The 14,252-nt window shown below is 45.1% G+C and overlaps 1 protein-coding gene across 3 annotated transcripts in view; it reads left to right on the plus strand.

Moving 5' to 3' along the window:
- Positions 1-1,475: 1,475 nt before the first annotated feature.
- PDE6C (phosphodiesterase 6C) overlaps positions 1,476-14,252 on the plus strand; it is a 44,894-nt gene continuing 32,117 nt past the window's right edge. The window contains exons 1-7 of one of the 3 annotated variants that reach the window (XM_043597006.1): positions 1,476-2,304; positions 8,116-8,268; positions 8,371-8,460; positions 9,393-9,533; positions 10,803-10,877; positions 11,823-11,887; positions 11,992-12,058. In XM_043597006.1, coding sequence (XP_043452941.1) covers positions 1,870-2,304; positions 8,116-8,268; positions 8,371-8,460; positions 9,393-9,533; positions 10,803-10,877; positions 11,823-11,887; positions 11,992-12,058 — 1,026 coding nt within the window. In that variant the 5' untranslated portion in view covers positions 1,476-1,869. The remainder of the gene's footprint in view (positions 2,305-8,115; positions 8,269-8,370; positions 8,461-9,392; positions 9,534-10,802; positions 10,878-11,822; positions 11,888-11,991; positions 12,059-14,252) is intronic. The other 2 variants (XM_043597004.1, XM_043597005.1) reach the window with 2 other exon arrangements.

The following is a 14,252-nucleotide window of genomic DNA, read 5'->3' on the forward strand; positions in this document are numbered from 1 at the left end:
TTCAGAGGTAAACCTCTGCATTCGTCTGATTATAATGAGATGCTAATAGGATGTTGAAGTAAACAGCACTCTGAGGAGGACTCTCCTGAGACTAGGCAGAGGAGGACAGAAGGTGTGTGCTCTGCAGGGCCCCTCGAGGTAGCAAGTGAACTCCATGAGAAGCCAATAGCTCAACAAGTGCCAGTCTGAGTTGGGTTCTTCTGGGAAAACCATGTTCCAACCAGGACCCTCTCATTTCCTGACGTAGAACCTGTGACCTCAGTGGATGTGTTTTCCTTTTTCGGTAAGACTGTTATCACTCTATCAAGGTAAGCTTTAAGTTTAACACAGTAAATGAAATGCACAGGGTTGCTATCTTTGAAGTAGACTTAAATGTGGGTCTAACGGTAACTTCTAGAGTCACTGTAACATGGGGGCTCACTCAAGAGAACCTGTTACAAAGTTTATAGTTTTTTTTTTAAATGCTTAAAAGACCTTGGCTACCTTTGAAATCAGCATTGAAGTATTCAAGGAAATTGGGGGCGGCTGGGTGGCTCAGTCAGTTGAGAATCCAACTCTTGGTTTCAGCTCAGGTCATGATCCCAGGGTTGTGAGATTAAGTCCCGAGTCAGGCTCCGACCTGGGCGTCGAGGCTTCTTAAGATTCTCTCTCTCCCTCTGCCCCCTCCCCTCCTCGTGATGAGTTCTCTCTCTTTCTCTCTCTCTAAAAAGAAAAAAAGAAAATTCAAGGAAATCAGTTCATGAAATATATTGTTTGACTTATTAGTTGTATAACAGTGTTTAAATATTTGGGAAAGTGTGCTTAATGGATGTAAAAGTTTAATAAACTGAACATTAAGCCAAACTAAGTAGTACTACGTGTTTTTCCATGCACAACCCCACCCCCACCCCCTCCCCCGAGATGCTGGAGATCCAAGCAATGGACAAGACAGGTTTTATCCACTAGATTTAACAGACTATGTCTCGGAGCAAAAATGCACGAGTCTGGCCATTACTATTCAAAACAAAATCCACACTAATATGCATGGCAGGAAAACCCAGTTAGCAGCTGCATGGGCTGCTTTTTACAATCATGTCTGTTGACAAGGATTATTGCTTAAGTTGTGGCTTGATTAGGCTTGGATCCCAGGCAAATGTTTTGCCGTGTTCACCTTTCTAGAATAAGATTAAGGTTTGTTCCCTTACAACACTACTGAGGTCAAGCTTTTAAATGAGGGGAATTGAGAGGTGAAGGTTTTAGAGAAAGTAGGCCAGGCAATTTGTTTGATCATAGGACTTTTAAGAGAAGGAAAGATTAAGATTCCATTTTATGTTGCATGGATGCTAAATGCTTCTATCTCCCCTACGTGCTCATTAAAGTTGCTGTACAAATAAGGAGACACTTCCAAGGTCTGATAGTCTCACTTCATATAGCTGTCATGGAAAAAATGAGTCAAATTGTCAATCGATGCTAATGTAATATCATTAATGGATATATTATCGATGATTCTTCTTGCTGTGGATGGCGGCTCGTGTTCCGTTATTTTTCTGGAAGAATCACTTCGACTTGCCACTTGCCTGGCTGATCTAAGATGTTCTGAGGATTCTCCGAGGACTTATGAGCTAATAATGCTTAGGGATTTCGTGTCCCGAAGAACTCTTTAATCCTGTGCTTCCGAATCCTACTCTAAGCCAGACCTTCTGTCACAGCCCAAGAGTTACCGGCAGTTTTTGAAAGCTCTTCCAAGCGAGCAACCGTTCTGTTCCATCTTTGGGGGATCTTGTGAGGTGCCATTGCCAGGATGTATCTCCTCGCTGGCACTGGGTCCCAGGCGGTGCTCTGAGGGTGTCCCTTCCTGAAAGAGAGCAGAGAAGCAAAGCGAACCACACCATGGGCGAGATCAGCCAAGAGGCCGTGGAGAAATACCTGGAAGACAACCCTCAGTTTGCCAAGGAGTACTTCGCCAAGAGGCTGGCGGAAGCCCCCGGCCCGAGCGGGGCGCTGTCGCCGGCGGATGAGTGGGCCCTGTGCGCCGAGCTGCTGCGGGCGGTGCAGGAGGAGGCCCGCGGCGCCGAGCCCGCGGTGCACGGGGCCCTGCAGAAGTTGGCGCAGCTGCTGCAGGCCGACCGCTGCAGCCTGTTCGCCTGCCGGGCTCGCAACGGCACGCCTGAGGTGGCCTCCCGGCTGTTCGACGTCACCCCCACCTCCAGGTTTGAGGACAACCTGGTGGGCCCCGACAGAGAAGTCGTGTTCCCGTTGGAAATTGGGATAGTGGGTTGGGTTGCTCACACGAAGAAAGCCGTTAATGTCCCAGACGTGCACAAGGTAGGTGGCTTTATGACGGTGGGGCCCACCGGACGTCTTGGCGGGGCTGTGGGGAGGAAGAAATGGAGAGAGAGCCGGGCACCGACGGCCACCCTTGTAGCGTGGGTTTGGCTATAACCTGAGTAGGAACGGTGGGGAGAGGATCCGCCAGGCCAAGGGTTGCCAGATTTAGCAAATAAAAATACAAGATGCCCAGTTCAGGTTGAGTTTCAGATAAACAATGAGTAAGTTTTTAGTGTGTGTCCCTTGTAATGTTTTGCATTTTGTCGGACAAACTCACCTGGGCCTGGTGCATTCTACGGATGCTCCTTGCATCTCGTCCCTGCTCTGGGAACTTTCCTTCTGAACAGCGCGGCACAGTGGTGCTATTGGGAGATCAGCAAGCTCCTCGATGCTGAGACTTGTGAACTGCACCCCCCCCCCCCCCCCATCGCCACACACACACACATACACACCTCTCACTCACAACCTTTTCAGGTCACTCTGTGCTCTGGGATGGACTGGCTCACAAGTGAACACTTTCACCTACAGACCAGATGTGCAGAAAGAAAAAATAATACCATTTGAAAGTTCAGATGTTCACATTTGGATTGTGAAAAGTGTAAATTTGGGTGATAAGTGCAATTGACCATCCCAACCCCCTATAACTCAGCTCTACTCAGAATCAACTCCAGGGGTGCCTGGCTGCCTCAGTCCGGGGAGTGTGTGTGACTCTTGATCTCCGGGTGGTGAGTTTGGGCTCCATGTTGGGTGTAGAGATTACTTAAACTTAAAAAAAAAAAAAAAAGAATCCACTCCAGTCATGTAGTTTGCCCCTGAAGACCCACAGCGTCCTGCACAAACACAAGGCATTGTTACGTGCTTTTAAAAACAAACACACAAACAAAAAAAATCACTCTTCTTGCCACCAGTGCTTATTCATTTTAAAAAGATTATAAAATACAAATAAACAAAAGGGAGGAAATATAAATCACTCATAATTGTTCTGCTCATCAATAACCACAGGTACCAGCCTGTACTTTCTCCTGCTTTTTTTCTATACGCACGCCCCATTAGTATGATTTGCTGCTAACCAAAGGGAAGCAGTAGCTTATGATGGAAGGGAATTGATGGGGAAGTGGTCCCTAAAATCTCTCTGCTTTCTGTGCCAAGGTTTGTTGGGTCGTGAATGGGGGCAGCTGGTCACAGGAGGATAATCCCCTTCATGCCTCCTGAAGCTGATTACAGGGGGACAGCCGCATGGATCCAGAAAGCACAGAAGTCGTCAAACATTAGCAACACTCTGCAAACAACCACACCACAGCCCTTAGGTGCAAGGGTTGCCATCAGATAGCACAGAGTCCCTCAGTCCTTTCTGATCCCTCCCTTCTGTGAGTTCAAGCTGGTCTAAGCTTCTGGGGCTGACTTCCCCCGCTTCAGTGACTAAAACAATTTGCACCCTTTCAGCAAAATTCTCTTGACACCAATTAGGAGGCTATGCCCACTCACCCTGAGGCTTTCTCACGGGAATATGCTTCTTGCCAGTCTCCACCATCTCCAAAATTACTAGGACTTCAAACTTAAAGTGACATGCAAGTTTGTTTTTGTTTTTTTTTTTTTTCTGGAAAAAAACTTGCTTAAAGAGACAGGTAAAATGATTTCTGTTGTAATGCTTTATTAATGAGCCTAGTTCCACATGCTGAGAAGAGAATAGCAGAGAGCTACTTAACAGATCAGGCAGCCTTGGTCTGTTGCTGTCCATGGTGAGCAATGCTGCATGAATAGGACAGTAATGGAGGTGGAGGTGGGCAGGAGTCGTGTTTTTCCTTTTTTTTTTTTTTTTTTTTTTTTTTTTTACCTAAGGACTCCTGGTTGTTATGGGAAGAACAGAGAAGTATATGTTGAAGAGAGACACCCTGCTCAGCTCGTTTGCTTTCCATTTCTACTGCTTCTAAGCGTTTTTTCTCATGGTTGGCAGAATAGTGCTTTTCAACTCTGAATGCACATTGAAATCGAAGTGGGAGCTTTAAAAAAAATACCATGCAAGACTTAATAGACCAATACACCAGACTCTCAGGGGTTGGGATGCAGGCAATAGTATTTTTTAAAAGCTCCCCAGGCGATTCTAAAGTGCAGTCAATATTGAAAACCACTGGTGTGTTGGGTGAGCAGATGCAGGAGGGAAAAGTGGATTCCAAGGCAAGCATGGGATACCAGACGGAAGGGGCTCCGGCAGTCTGGAGCTGACTTCTTCCTTGGGAAGAGGAAGCTGAGGCTGCATCTTTCCTACAGTCCATGGTATGGTCAGTGAGTGAGAAGGGCTGGACTAGATGAGGTGTCCCCACTCTGTGTCCAATGATCTTTCTACCCTCCCCCTGCCACACATCCCTGCAATTTTGCCAGACTTTAATCAACTGTGGTAAAATCTGCAAAGGGAAAGATGGAAACCAATGTTTTAATGAAATTTCTACTAATTCTTTACTGTTTCTTTGTATCTGACAATTTCTAGGCATTTTCACGTTTGTAATCTATTTGATTCTGGCAAAGACCCTGCAAGGAAGGAGGGGCCATGTTTTTATTTCCATCCCATATATGTAAGAATCTTCTCAATGGCAATTAGGCAGCATGTGACAGGTCTGGGACCATAACTTGGGTCTTCTGAGGTCTCCCTCTTTCACCACACCACTGACCACACATGGCTTCTCTCTGGTTGACAGTGTTGGCACACGTGAGGGAAGGACGTGTCACACCTAGAAAAAGAGGTAAAGCCAGATGCCCTGACCTTGGGGGATCCTTGAAAGTGATAGCAGGGAAGCCACGTGGTGTAGGGTGAGAGCCCGACCCCAGAGCAGGTGCAGGCCTGAGACCAGGTAATTGTGTGATAGATTGCTTTTCTGCACCTGAGACATAGAGGCAAATAAATATACAGATTCAATGTACGTAAAGTGCCTGGTTCCTAGTAGGTACTCAATAAACTACAACTACAATAATACTATATTTATGCCAACGGGCTTTTGGGGTCTGTGTTTAGGTGGCCAAAAAAGGGTCAATGATTATTGCTTGTTTTTAAAACAGGTTGAAGACAGGAAAACTTTTAATAATAGGAAACTGAGAGATATCCTCCTCAGGTTAATGATTTCTTTCTCTGTTGGGCAAACTGCTGATCAACTCTATGGGTGGCTTTCATTCTGAACGTGGTTTAAACGAAAGCCACGGAGAAGTCCTAAGTTTTCAATAATTAACAGGTTGCCTATAGCTGCCGTACTTCTCTCCTCTGTATTCCTTCTCTTCTCTCTTTCTGGCTCCTGGTCTCAAGGGATAATGGTGTTTCATCAGAATCTAACAACGGGAAGATTGGATGAGGGACACAGTAAGTCTGCTGCTCTACTTAATTTCTCCAGTTGCCTTCAGTGGCTTCTTTGAAGGGCCATCAAGGGGAGTTTGTGAATCCAAGAAATACAGGAATTACTCAAGCATACCTCACTGGGGCCTGTTTGAGCTGGTGAATCGGAAAGCCTCACCTCGCCTACCGTGTAATCTGACGGCTGGTTTTATCTAGGGCTTTCAGATACAATAATAAGCAAGCATTACATTTTGAAACTTGTAAGTCATTTTCTCAAAACAGCCGATTAAACTTAAGAATATTTCCTTGTGTTTAGAATCTAGGATAAAATAGCATCAAGGTTTGAACCTGCAGAGTGAAGTGTGTTTGCAAAGAAACACTGCCTGACTCCATCATCCCCTGGTGCGTGTGTCTGGTATTTTGATTATTCATTTAGTGGCCGAGATCAGTGTGTAAATGAGGCAGAACGGTAATCACAAGAGAGAACTACTTCTCATCCAGGGAGGCCCAATGAAGTCCCAGGTGTCTCTTCCCAGTAATTTTTGACCATCGATTATGTGTCAGAGACTTTTCTAAGTGCTCTACCCATCCTGCATTGTTCTATGTGTCAGGAACTCTGGACAGTTCAGAGTATCAGTGTTCCTGTTTTCACAAAGGCTAAGTAGCCTTCCCAGGATCACACAGCTGGTAAACTGAGGCCTGGTTGCAGCCAGGGTACTCTGACTCCAGAGTCTAAGTAAATGGCTGGTTTGTGTGGGTCCACGGTAGGAAAGGTAGAAAAGCGATCTGGGGTAAGGGGCTGCATTTGACTCCTTTAGCATCTCACTGCTTCTAAGGGATCCTCCACAGGAGTGAATCACCCACTGAAAGTACAGATTCCTAGGGGAGATTGAATCTGTTTTAAGAGGTTAGGACTTGGTGGGTCTGAAGATCCGCATTTATCTGCAGGTGGTTGTGAGGCACAGCCCAGGTCTACTGCTCTGAGCTGAGCTGTGACTTCTGTTGACCAAGTGGCCCTGTTCCCTGGTAGATTCCGGCCCAGAAGTCTCACACCAGAGGACTCCCACCTTTTTAATTTGGGAAACTGAACAGAGTCCAGCCTCTAGGGGTTTGTGCTGTTCTTAGAAGCACCATCAACACAGGGAAATGAAAATAATACAACCTATGAAAGGAAAACCACATTAATTTTGGCCTGTGAGTCTCGGAGTCAGCCTGAAAGTTCGGTTCAATTGAAGGTTCAGTTGAAGGTTCAATTGAAGGTTCAAAGGAGAGATAGTATGAGCCACGAAAGGCTGAGTCTACACCCATCTAGAGTGCGTGATCCTCTAACTTACAGCTGATAAGAACGACTATCCTTGATCCTCTGACGCTCTTCCATTTATGGGCCTCTTCATACTCATCACTGTGCCCTTCCCATGGTGAGGGTATTAGAATCATCTCTCGCGTCTACTGCATGAGGCTTGTATCTGGGAAGATCCTCTTCGTCTCTCCCAAAGAGAGAAATTAAAAAAAAAAATGCATGAAAGACATTAGGTTGGTAGAACATTAAAAACTAGTAAGCATCTCGTGCTGGCAAGAGAGTGGTCCTCTCACACATGACCAGTGGAAGTAAGATTTCCAACTTGTTATGAAAGTAATCTGTGTAAATAAAAACCACATACACCTGTGGATCCAGCAAAAGGGATTTCCACTTTGGGGAATCCATCGCATAAAAACGAAAGCAAGCATGATTAGCACAACGTTGTTTGTAGTGGGGAAAACTATAAACAGGCTAAGTCAATACAGAATGGTCGAGTGGACCACGGGGCTCCCACACTGCGCTATTGTACAAGACTCTAGAGGGTAAATTCACATCCATATGCACTGGTCCGGAGGGACGTCCACAAAATATTGTTATGTGATGAATGTCATGCGTAAATTCGAAAAGAAAACTTTATGAAAAGGGAAAAAGAAATTCTTTTGTCCAAACATTAGGGAAAGGTACACAAGGAAACATACTAAGCAGTTAACACTGGTTCTCTCAAGTTGGTGAGATTAGAATCAGGTGGAGAGTATTAATCTTTTTCTTTGTGTTATGATATACTGGTTGTCTGATTCCAAGTGCACATTTTATTGTCATAATTAGAAAGAAGAGCTCGGTGGCCTATACCTGTAATCCCAGCTGTGTGCTCCTTCCCAGCACACTTTCTGTCCATTGTAACCTTGCTTCCTCATAGCACTTCATTTCCACTTTGCCGTGACATCACCTCTTTTCTCCTGGCCCAACCTCAGCCTCGCCTAGAGAGGCCATAGCTCAGGTGGCAGATGCTCGTCCTGAGACCGGTGAGTTCATTCTGTGCAATCATGGGATGGGGGTGTGTGCGGGACCACTGTGCCGGGGCCCCGGTTGTCTGTACGGTTTGGACTAGAGAGAGTGGTCTGCTGCCATTCCCGGATCTACACTGCGTGGTTCTGTGCTGCTGTGGCAAACATGTGAATGTGTCTTTCAGAACAGCCATTTTTCTGACTTCATGGACAAACAAACTGGCTATGTCACAAAGAACCTGCTGGCAACACCAATCATGATAGGCAAGGAAGTTCTTGCTGTGGTTATGGCAGTTAACAAAGTAAATGCATCTGAATTTTCCAAAGAGGACGAAGAGGTAACACTAACCCTGGGCATCAAGTCAGAGGCTTGGGAAACTGATTTGTTGTTTAACGGAGAAAGATATCATACCTGATTTGGTTTTCTCTGCCTTCCATAGGTCTTTTCCAAATACCTCAGCTTTGTTTCTGTCATCCTAAAACTTCATCACACCCAGTACCTGTACAGTGTTGAATCCCGGAGAAGCCAGGTAACAGGAAGGTGACATTAATCACTCCATGCGGACCTGTTCTGACAGAGGGACCCAGAGGCAACAAGCTCAGACCCCTCCTATCACTCATGGGGGTTTAAGCCACACGGAGCAGATTCCCAAACTTTAGTCCCAGTTGTCTTCTCGTGGTCTGCTCCTGCCTCCCACCTCCCTTCCCTGCCTCTCCGTCTGTAGGTACCACTGGCTTGCCTTTCTTCAGTCTTTATCCCGGGTAGCCATGGTTTCTTCTGTGGGTTGGCTATAATTAGAGTAACCTACCTACCTACATGCTTGTTGTAACTATCAAATGATCATTATATGAGTTTGTAACATGAAGCTCTTAGCGGTGCCTGCTACATATTGAAGTCCTTAATTTGAGGAGCAGATCACTCTTCTGAAGTCTGTTGCCTCCTTGAGCCAGAAGCATAAAGAACAACATTGGTAACCAGGGCACCTGAGTCCAGGCTGCTCTCTGAACCTCAGTTTCTTCATCAGTACAATGTGGGGGAGAGTGGTGGGGATGGAGGGCTTCCACATCCCTTCCCATCCAACTGTCCAGGTAAGGTTACCTCTGGGTAGCTCAAGATGCATGGAACAAGGCCTATGGCTTTCTCCCCTTAACTGCCAGCACGAGCCAGAGGGCCCCCAATACTGGACCCTCTCCCCCAAAACTGCCTCTGCCTCCAATTTTAGGTCACTTGCCCTTTGAAGCCAAAACGTTCGGGCACGGGGACCAATCATGAGTTACCACTTTCATAAACCCACACCCTTGCATCTGAGTAGTTTGTCAGACAGGTACACGTTCAAAAATGAAATTGCATTGTTTACTGATATGTGTTCTTTTTGTCTGAGACACCTTCTCCCTTCTTTTGGCTAATGCTCCATGTCTTCACTGTATTTTGTTCTGTTTTCTCTTTAATTCATCCTTTCAGATCCTTATATGGTCCGCCAATAAAGTATTTGAAGAGCTCACAGATGTTGAGCGGCAATTTCACAAAGCACTCTACACAATTAGAACATATCTGAACTGTGAACGCTACTCCATCGGACTGCTGGACATGACCAAGGAGAAGGTCCTCATTCTTCCATACATTTTGTCTCACCTCAAATCGTCTATACAAGACAGTGATCCATTAAAAAATGGATAATATTCACACACAATGTATAATGTTCATTTCTCATCTTGTTTCATTCATTCGGTTGGAGCTCTCCTAGCTCAGCATAAGTAATGAACACTGTCTTGTTTCTGTTTCTTATTCTCCTTGTGAATTGAAGTTATTTTTTTCAGAGTAATTGTTCTAAGTGGATAAACACAGGACCAAGTGTCAGGAGAGCTGGGTTCTGATCCTGGCTCTGGGACTTTGTAGTTGAGTGTATTTGGGTTAGGGTGCTTTTGGCTACAAGTAACATCAGACCCAGCTAAAAGCATCTTTAACAATAAGACAGTTATTATCTCATTTAACAAGAAGTCCCAAGTTCTTCCTGGAAGAAGAAGGGCAGAAGAAGGGCAGTTCTAGGTCTGGTTCATTGAGAACGCAGCACGGTCATCAAGGCCCCAGGGGCTTCCCGTTTTCCCACGGCAGGGTCTCTGCCGCCTTCAGCATGGGGGCAAGGTCTCCTCTTGGGGTGGCAAGATGGCTGTTATAGCTCAAGGCATGGCACATGGACAGGACCAAACTGGGAGGCTTTTCCTGTAAATGTCACCATCACCTTTCATGTGATGTGAGGAGCACCCTTCCCCAGAAGCGCCTTTGCAGATTTCTCCCCCTTCTTCACTGTCCACAACTGGGCCATGTGCCTGCCCTCAGACTAATCCCAGGCATCTCATATGGGCCACCCAGGGGCTGTACAAGCCCATATTCCCTGAGAAAAATGACCACCTGGCACCTAAATAAAATCAGGGTCTGTTAGAGAGGAAGAGGGAGAGAAAAGATGTTGGGTAAGGTGGCCACACTGTTGGTCGTGCTGCATGACCTTGGCCAAGCCTCTTCACCTATTTAGATTTAGTTTATTTATTTATAAAAGAGCCACTAGCTATTGAGTCCCTTTGACTATGTGTCAGGGCAAGTTCTCTGTACATATTGTTCATTAACGCTCACCACAACCCTACAGCGTAAACTCTATTGTTATCCCTGTTTTACAGATGAAAACGCTTGAGTGACTTGTTCACACTCACAAGTTCGTAAGCGATATTACTGGAAATCGTAGGTCTTTTCCAGCTCTAAAATTCTGGATTTATAAAATAAATAAGTAAATAAAATATGCAAAGCCATGAAACTCATAGAAGATGTAGTAGGTCGTGGAACAGTTTGTTTAATATGTTTAACTATAATTGCTTCCAGGAATTCTATGATGAGTGGCCAATCAAACTTGGAGAAGTCGAGCCTTATAAAGGTCCAAAGACACCAGATGGCAGAGTAAGTGCAAACGTCTTCCTCAGTGATATGTGTGCATGGTACAGGGTGCCAAAACCAGTAGGGAGGAAAGAAGAGTGCTGGCCTGAGAAGCCCTGGATTCTAGTCCTGTAAGTTTCTGGGGGACCTCAGAGTAGTAGAAAGAACACTGGACAAGGAGTTTGAGGTTCAAGTCCCAGGTCTTCCCTAGCCAGCTAGATGCTCCTTGCCTTAACTCATTGTTTAACCTCTCAATTTCCTTTTCTGTAAAGCCGGGCTTAGTGAATCAATAGATCTCAATAGGGAGGGACACATCAGAGCCACCTGCCCAGCTTTTTAAGTGCACTATGCCCAGGCCCTCCTTCAAACCTGCTGGACTCGAGACTCCAGGCAAGGGTTGGATAGTTGTGTCCCCCTTGACACAAGCTTCAGAGGGCAGGAACGATGTCTCACCACCATGTTCCCAAACACACAGGAAAGTGAAGGTACTGGGATAGAATGTGTCCAGGCCTTGCGGTTTTCATCTGCCCAAAGAAGTAGAGAGATTAGTTCTCAAGTCCCTTCCAGCTTGGAAGGTGGGAAATGTTCATTATACAGTGGGGAAGAGAAAACATTGACTGAGGTTGAGAAATTACATGGTTTGTTCCACTGAAGTTAGTAGTCAGGTATTTCTGGACAATAGAAAGGGATCAGCTAAAAGTAAAACAAGATTCCCGTGAAAGCTGTTTGGATAAACTCAACTTTTAAAATTTAGCTTAACAGGCTTGTTCATGTAGATAAATAGCCAATAGTATTTTCTAGTTGTGTTGCAAGCTTGTAATCAGGACATGAGTAATTTGGTGGTAGTTATGCAGAGCAATGCGGTTAGAATGTAAGGAACCATTTAAATGAGTTTTAAAGTATAAGCTCGCTTATAAGAAGTGTTTTCTTTGGGAAATGAGATCACTCTCATAATCTCTTTCCTCTTAGGAAGTCATCTTTTATAAAATCATCGATTACATTTTACATGGAAAAGAAGAGATCAAAGTGATCCCGTGAGTACTGTCCTCAGCAGCCAGGAAGTTGCCATTTTGTTTTCGCGCACAGTGCATTTCTTCTCTGTATGACAATGATTTTCTTTCTTCTAATCTTCCTCAAGGACACCTCCTGCAGACCACTGGACTCTCGTTAGTGGGTTGCCGACCTATGTTGCTGAAAATGGATTTGTAAGTTATTGAACACATTTAAACCTTGAATAATACTGGATGAAGCCCTTATCAACTAAGGGGTGGGAGCAGTTGTGAAAGTAAAATGCACACACATGTGAGATGCCCACACAGGACGTGGGGGAGAGGCATCTTGGCAGTTGAAAGTAGGTTGACTGGAGACTTCCAGATTACACAAAAATATTTAGTCGTTGTGAGAAAGATTCATCCATTCCCCCAACTTCTTATTCTGTTAGCCATGCAAATTTCAGACATCCTTTAGAAGTCTGTGACCATGATTCATGTTAGGTTTAATTTGATCTCAAGTACAGTTACCTTGGTCAAGACTTGTGAAGCATGGGAAATTACTGACAGGAGAGAAAAATGAATAAATGGGGAACTTTGCCACTGATTGCAATGCAAAATGTAGTGGGTTGATAAAGTAAGTGAAGATCTTTGCCCCGGTCTATCACGTGGGGTGGGGTGGGATGGGATGGACAGATAGCAGGGCAGGTCTGGCTCAGAGAGGTCAAGATATAGGCAGACAACAAGCAAGAGGTCTCTGGTAGGTCCCACAGGTCTCCAGGCCAGAGAACCAGAGTCACCATATTTTTCCCACTCTGCCTCAGCCATGCTTTCCTTCCTTCTCGTGGCTGATTTCTCTCCCTTGTTGGGCTTCTCCACCATCTGTGTCATCTTTTGGCACCAAGATTCCTCCCTGCGAGAGTTCAATGCTTCCAACATTTCTTAGTGTTGGCATTTTCCTATCTTCCCCGTTATGAATCCAAGTTTCTGTAATGTATTTATAGCACTTACTTGCATATTTGATTTTGCTTTAGCGTTGTCCTTGTGTTTTGAGCAGTGTTCATTCATCTTCATTATTTAGTAAATGGGCATGTGAATTATAGTGACTAATAGAGTCACTCGAGGGTCAGAGGGAAGGAGAAATAAAACCTAGGTTAGCTCCTGTTTTCTTTCACTGTCACAACTTTGCCTCTGCTTAGTGTGAAAGTTGCTGGGTTTGGAACAGTAGCAGAGTAAGGAAAATTCCAGATGTGACTGCAGGACGTTCTTATGTCAGGGTGCTTTGCTTTGGGGTTTCCAGGAGGCCTAAACCCTGGGGTCACTGGGTACAGGACCAGGTGGCCTCAAACAGGTGACATGATCCCTTTTTCTAGGCAGAGACATGCCAAAGGGGAAGAAAAGAAAACGAAGAGAAAAAACAATTTTATTTCTTTTAGGAATAAACAGCACTTTACACTAACAAATATCATGTTTTCAAAATCACTCCAAAATAATTGGAGTGTTTTTTAAATGTTACTCCTGACTTAGTAGTAATGACGAAAACATTCCAATTCATCCCTGAGTCCACAGATACCACAACTTTTCAGCGTCTGTACATAACCAGATTGCTCGACCATTGACCCCCATCCTTTGTTTCCTTGCAGGCCACCTAGGCAGTTTTCTAGGGAAACAGGGTTTCCCCAAAAATCAGTTTGGAGAAAACGATTGTGTCAAAAGCCAGTTCATTGAATGGTTAATTTGCCAAGTCATCAACTTGCCATATTACCAATGTGCCAAGGGATTGATTCCCAAAGCAGGGGAGGATTTTCCGCCAGGTTTTGGTTCTATCACAGACCTACTGCACATGCTTCACTGCTGCCTTCCACATCGGAGCTCCTTCCCTGGGCCCCATCCCTGCTCTCTGAGAGCCCAAGACTGGCGGCAAACTGTTGTAAATCTAGTTTAAGGTATTTCTCACAAAATTGCTCATTAGACAAATTGGCATTCCCAAAGTGATTTCCAGAGAATTGAGCTTGAGCCATTTCCTGGGACTCTAATTATGATTAGGGTGAACATACATCCAGTTTGCCTGGGCCAGCTTCCACGCACACCTGTTGTGCTTGAGTTGTCAATAGTCCTCCCTTTCACTCCCAAAGGTATCACCCTATCATATGCACTTACAAGAGGCAGGACTCACTAAAAACATATTTTGTGTCTAGCACAGGATTTTCTCCAACTTGACATTATTGACATTTGGGGCCAGACAATTCCTTGTGGGGAACTATCCCGTGCACTGTACGATGTTCAGCAGCATCACTGCCCTCTACCCATCAGATGCTCTACACCACCCTGGCTGGGAACCACTAGCCTAGAGGATGATTTCAAACATTTCAGCAGACCCAGCCAGAACAATGCATTCCTGGGCGGGGCG

Source organism: Prionailurus bengalensis, chromosome D2 (genome assembly GCF_016509475.1).
Source record: "Prionailurus bengalensis isolate Pbe53 chromosome D2, Fcat_Pben_1.1_paternal_pri, whole genome shotgun sequence".
NCBI lineage: Eukaryota > Metazoa > Chordata > Mammalia > Carnivora > Felidae > Prionailurus > Prionailurus bengalensis.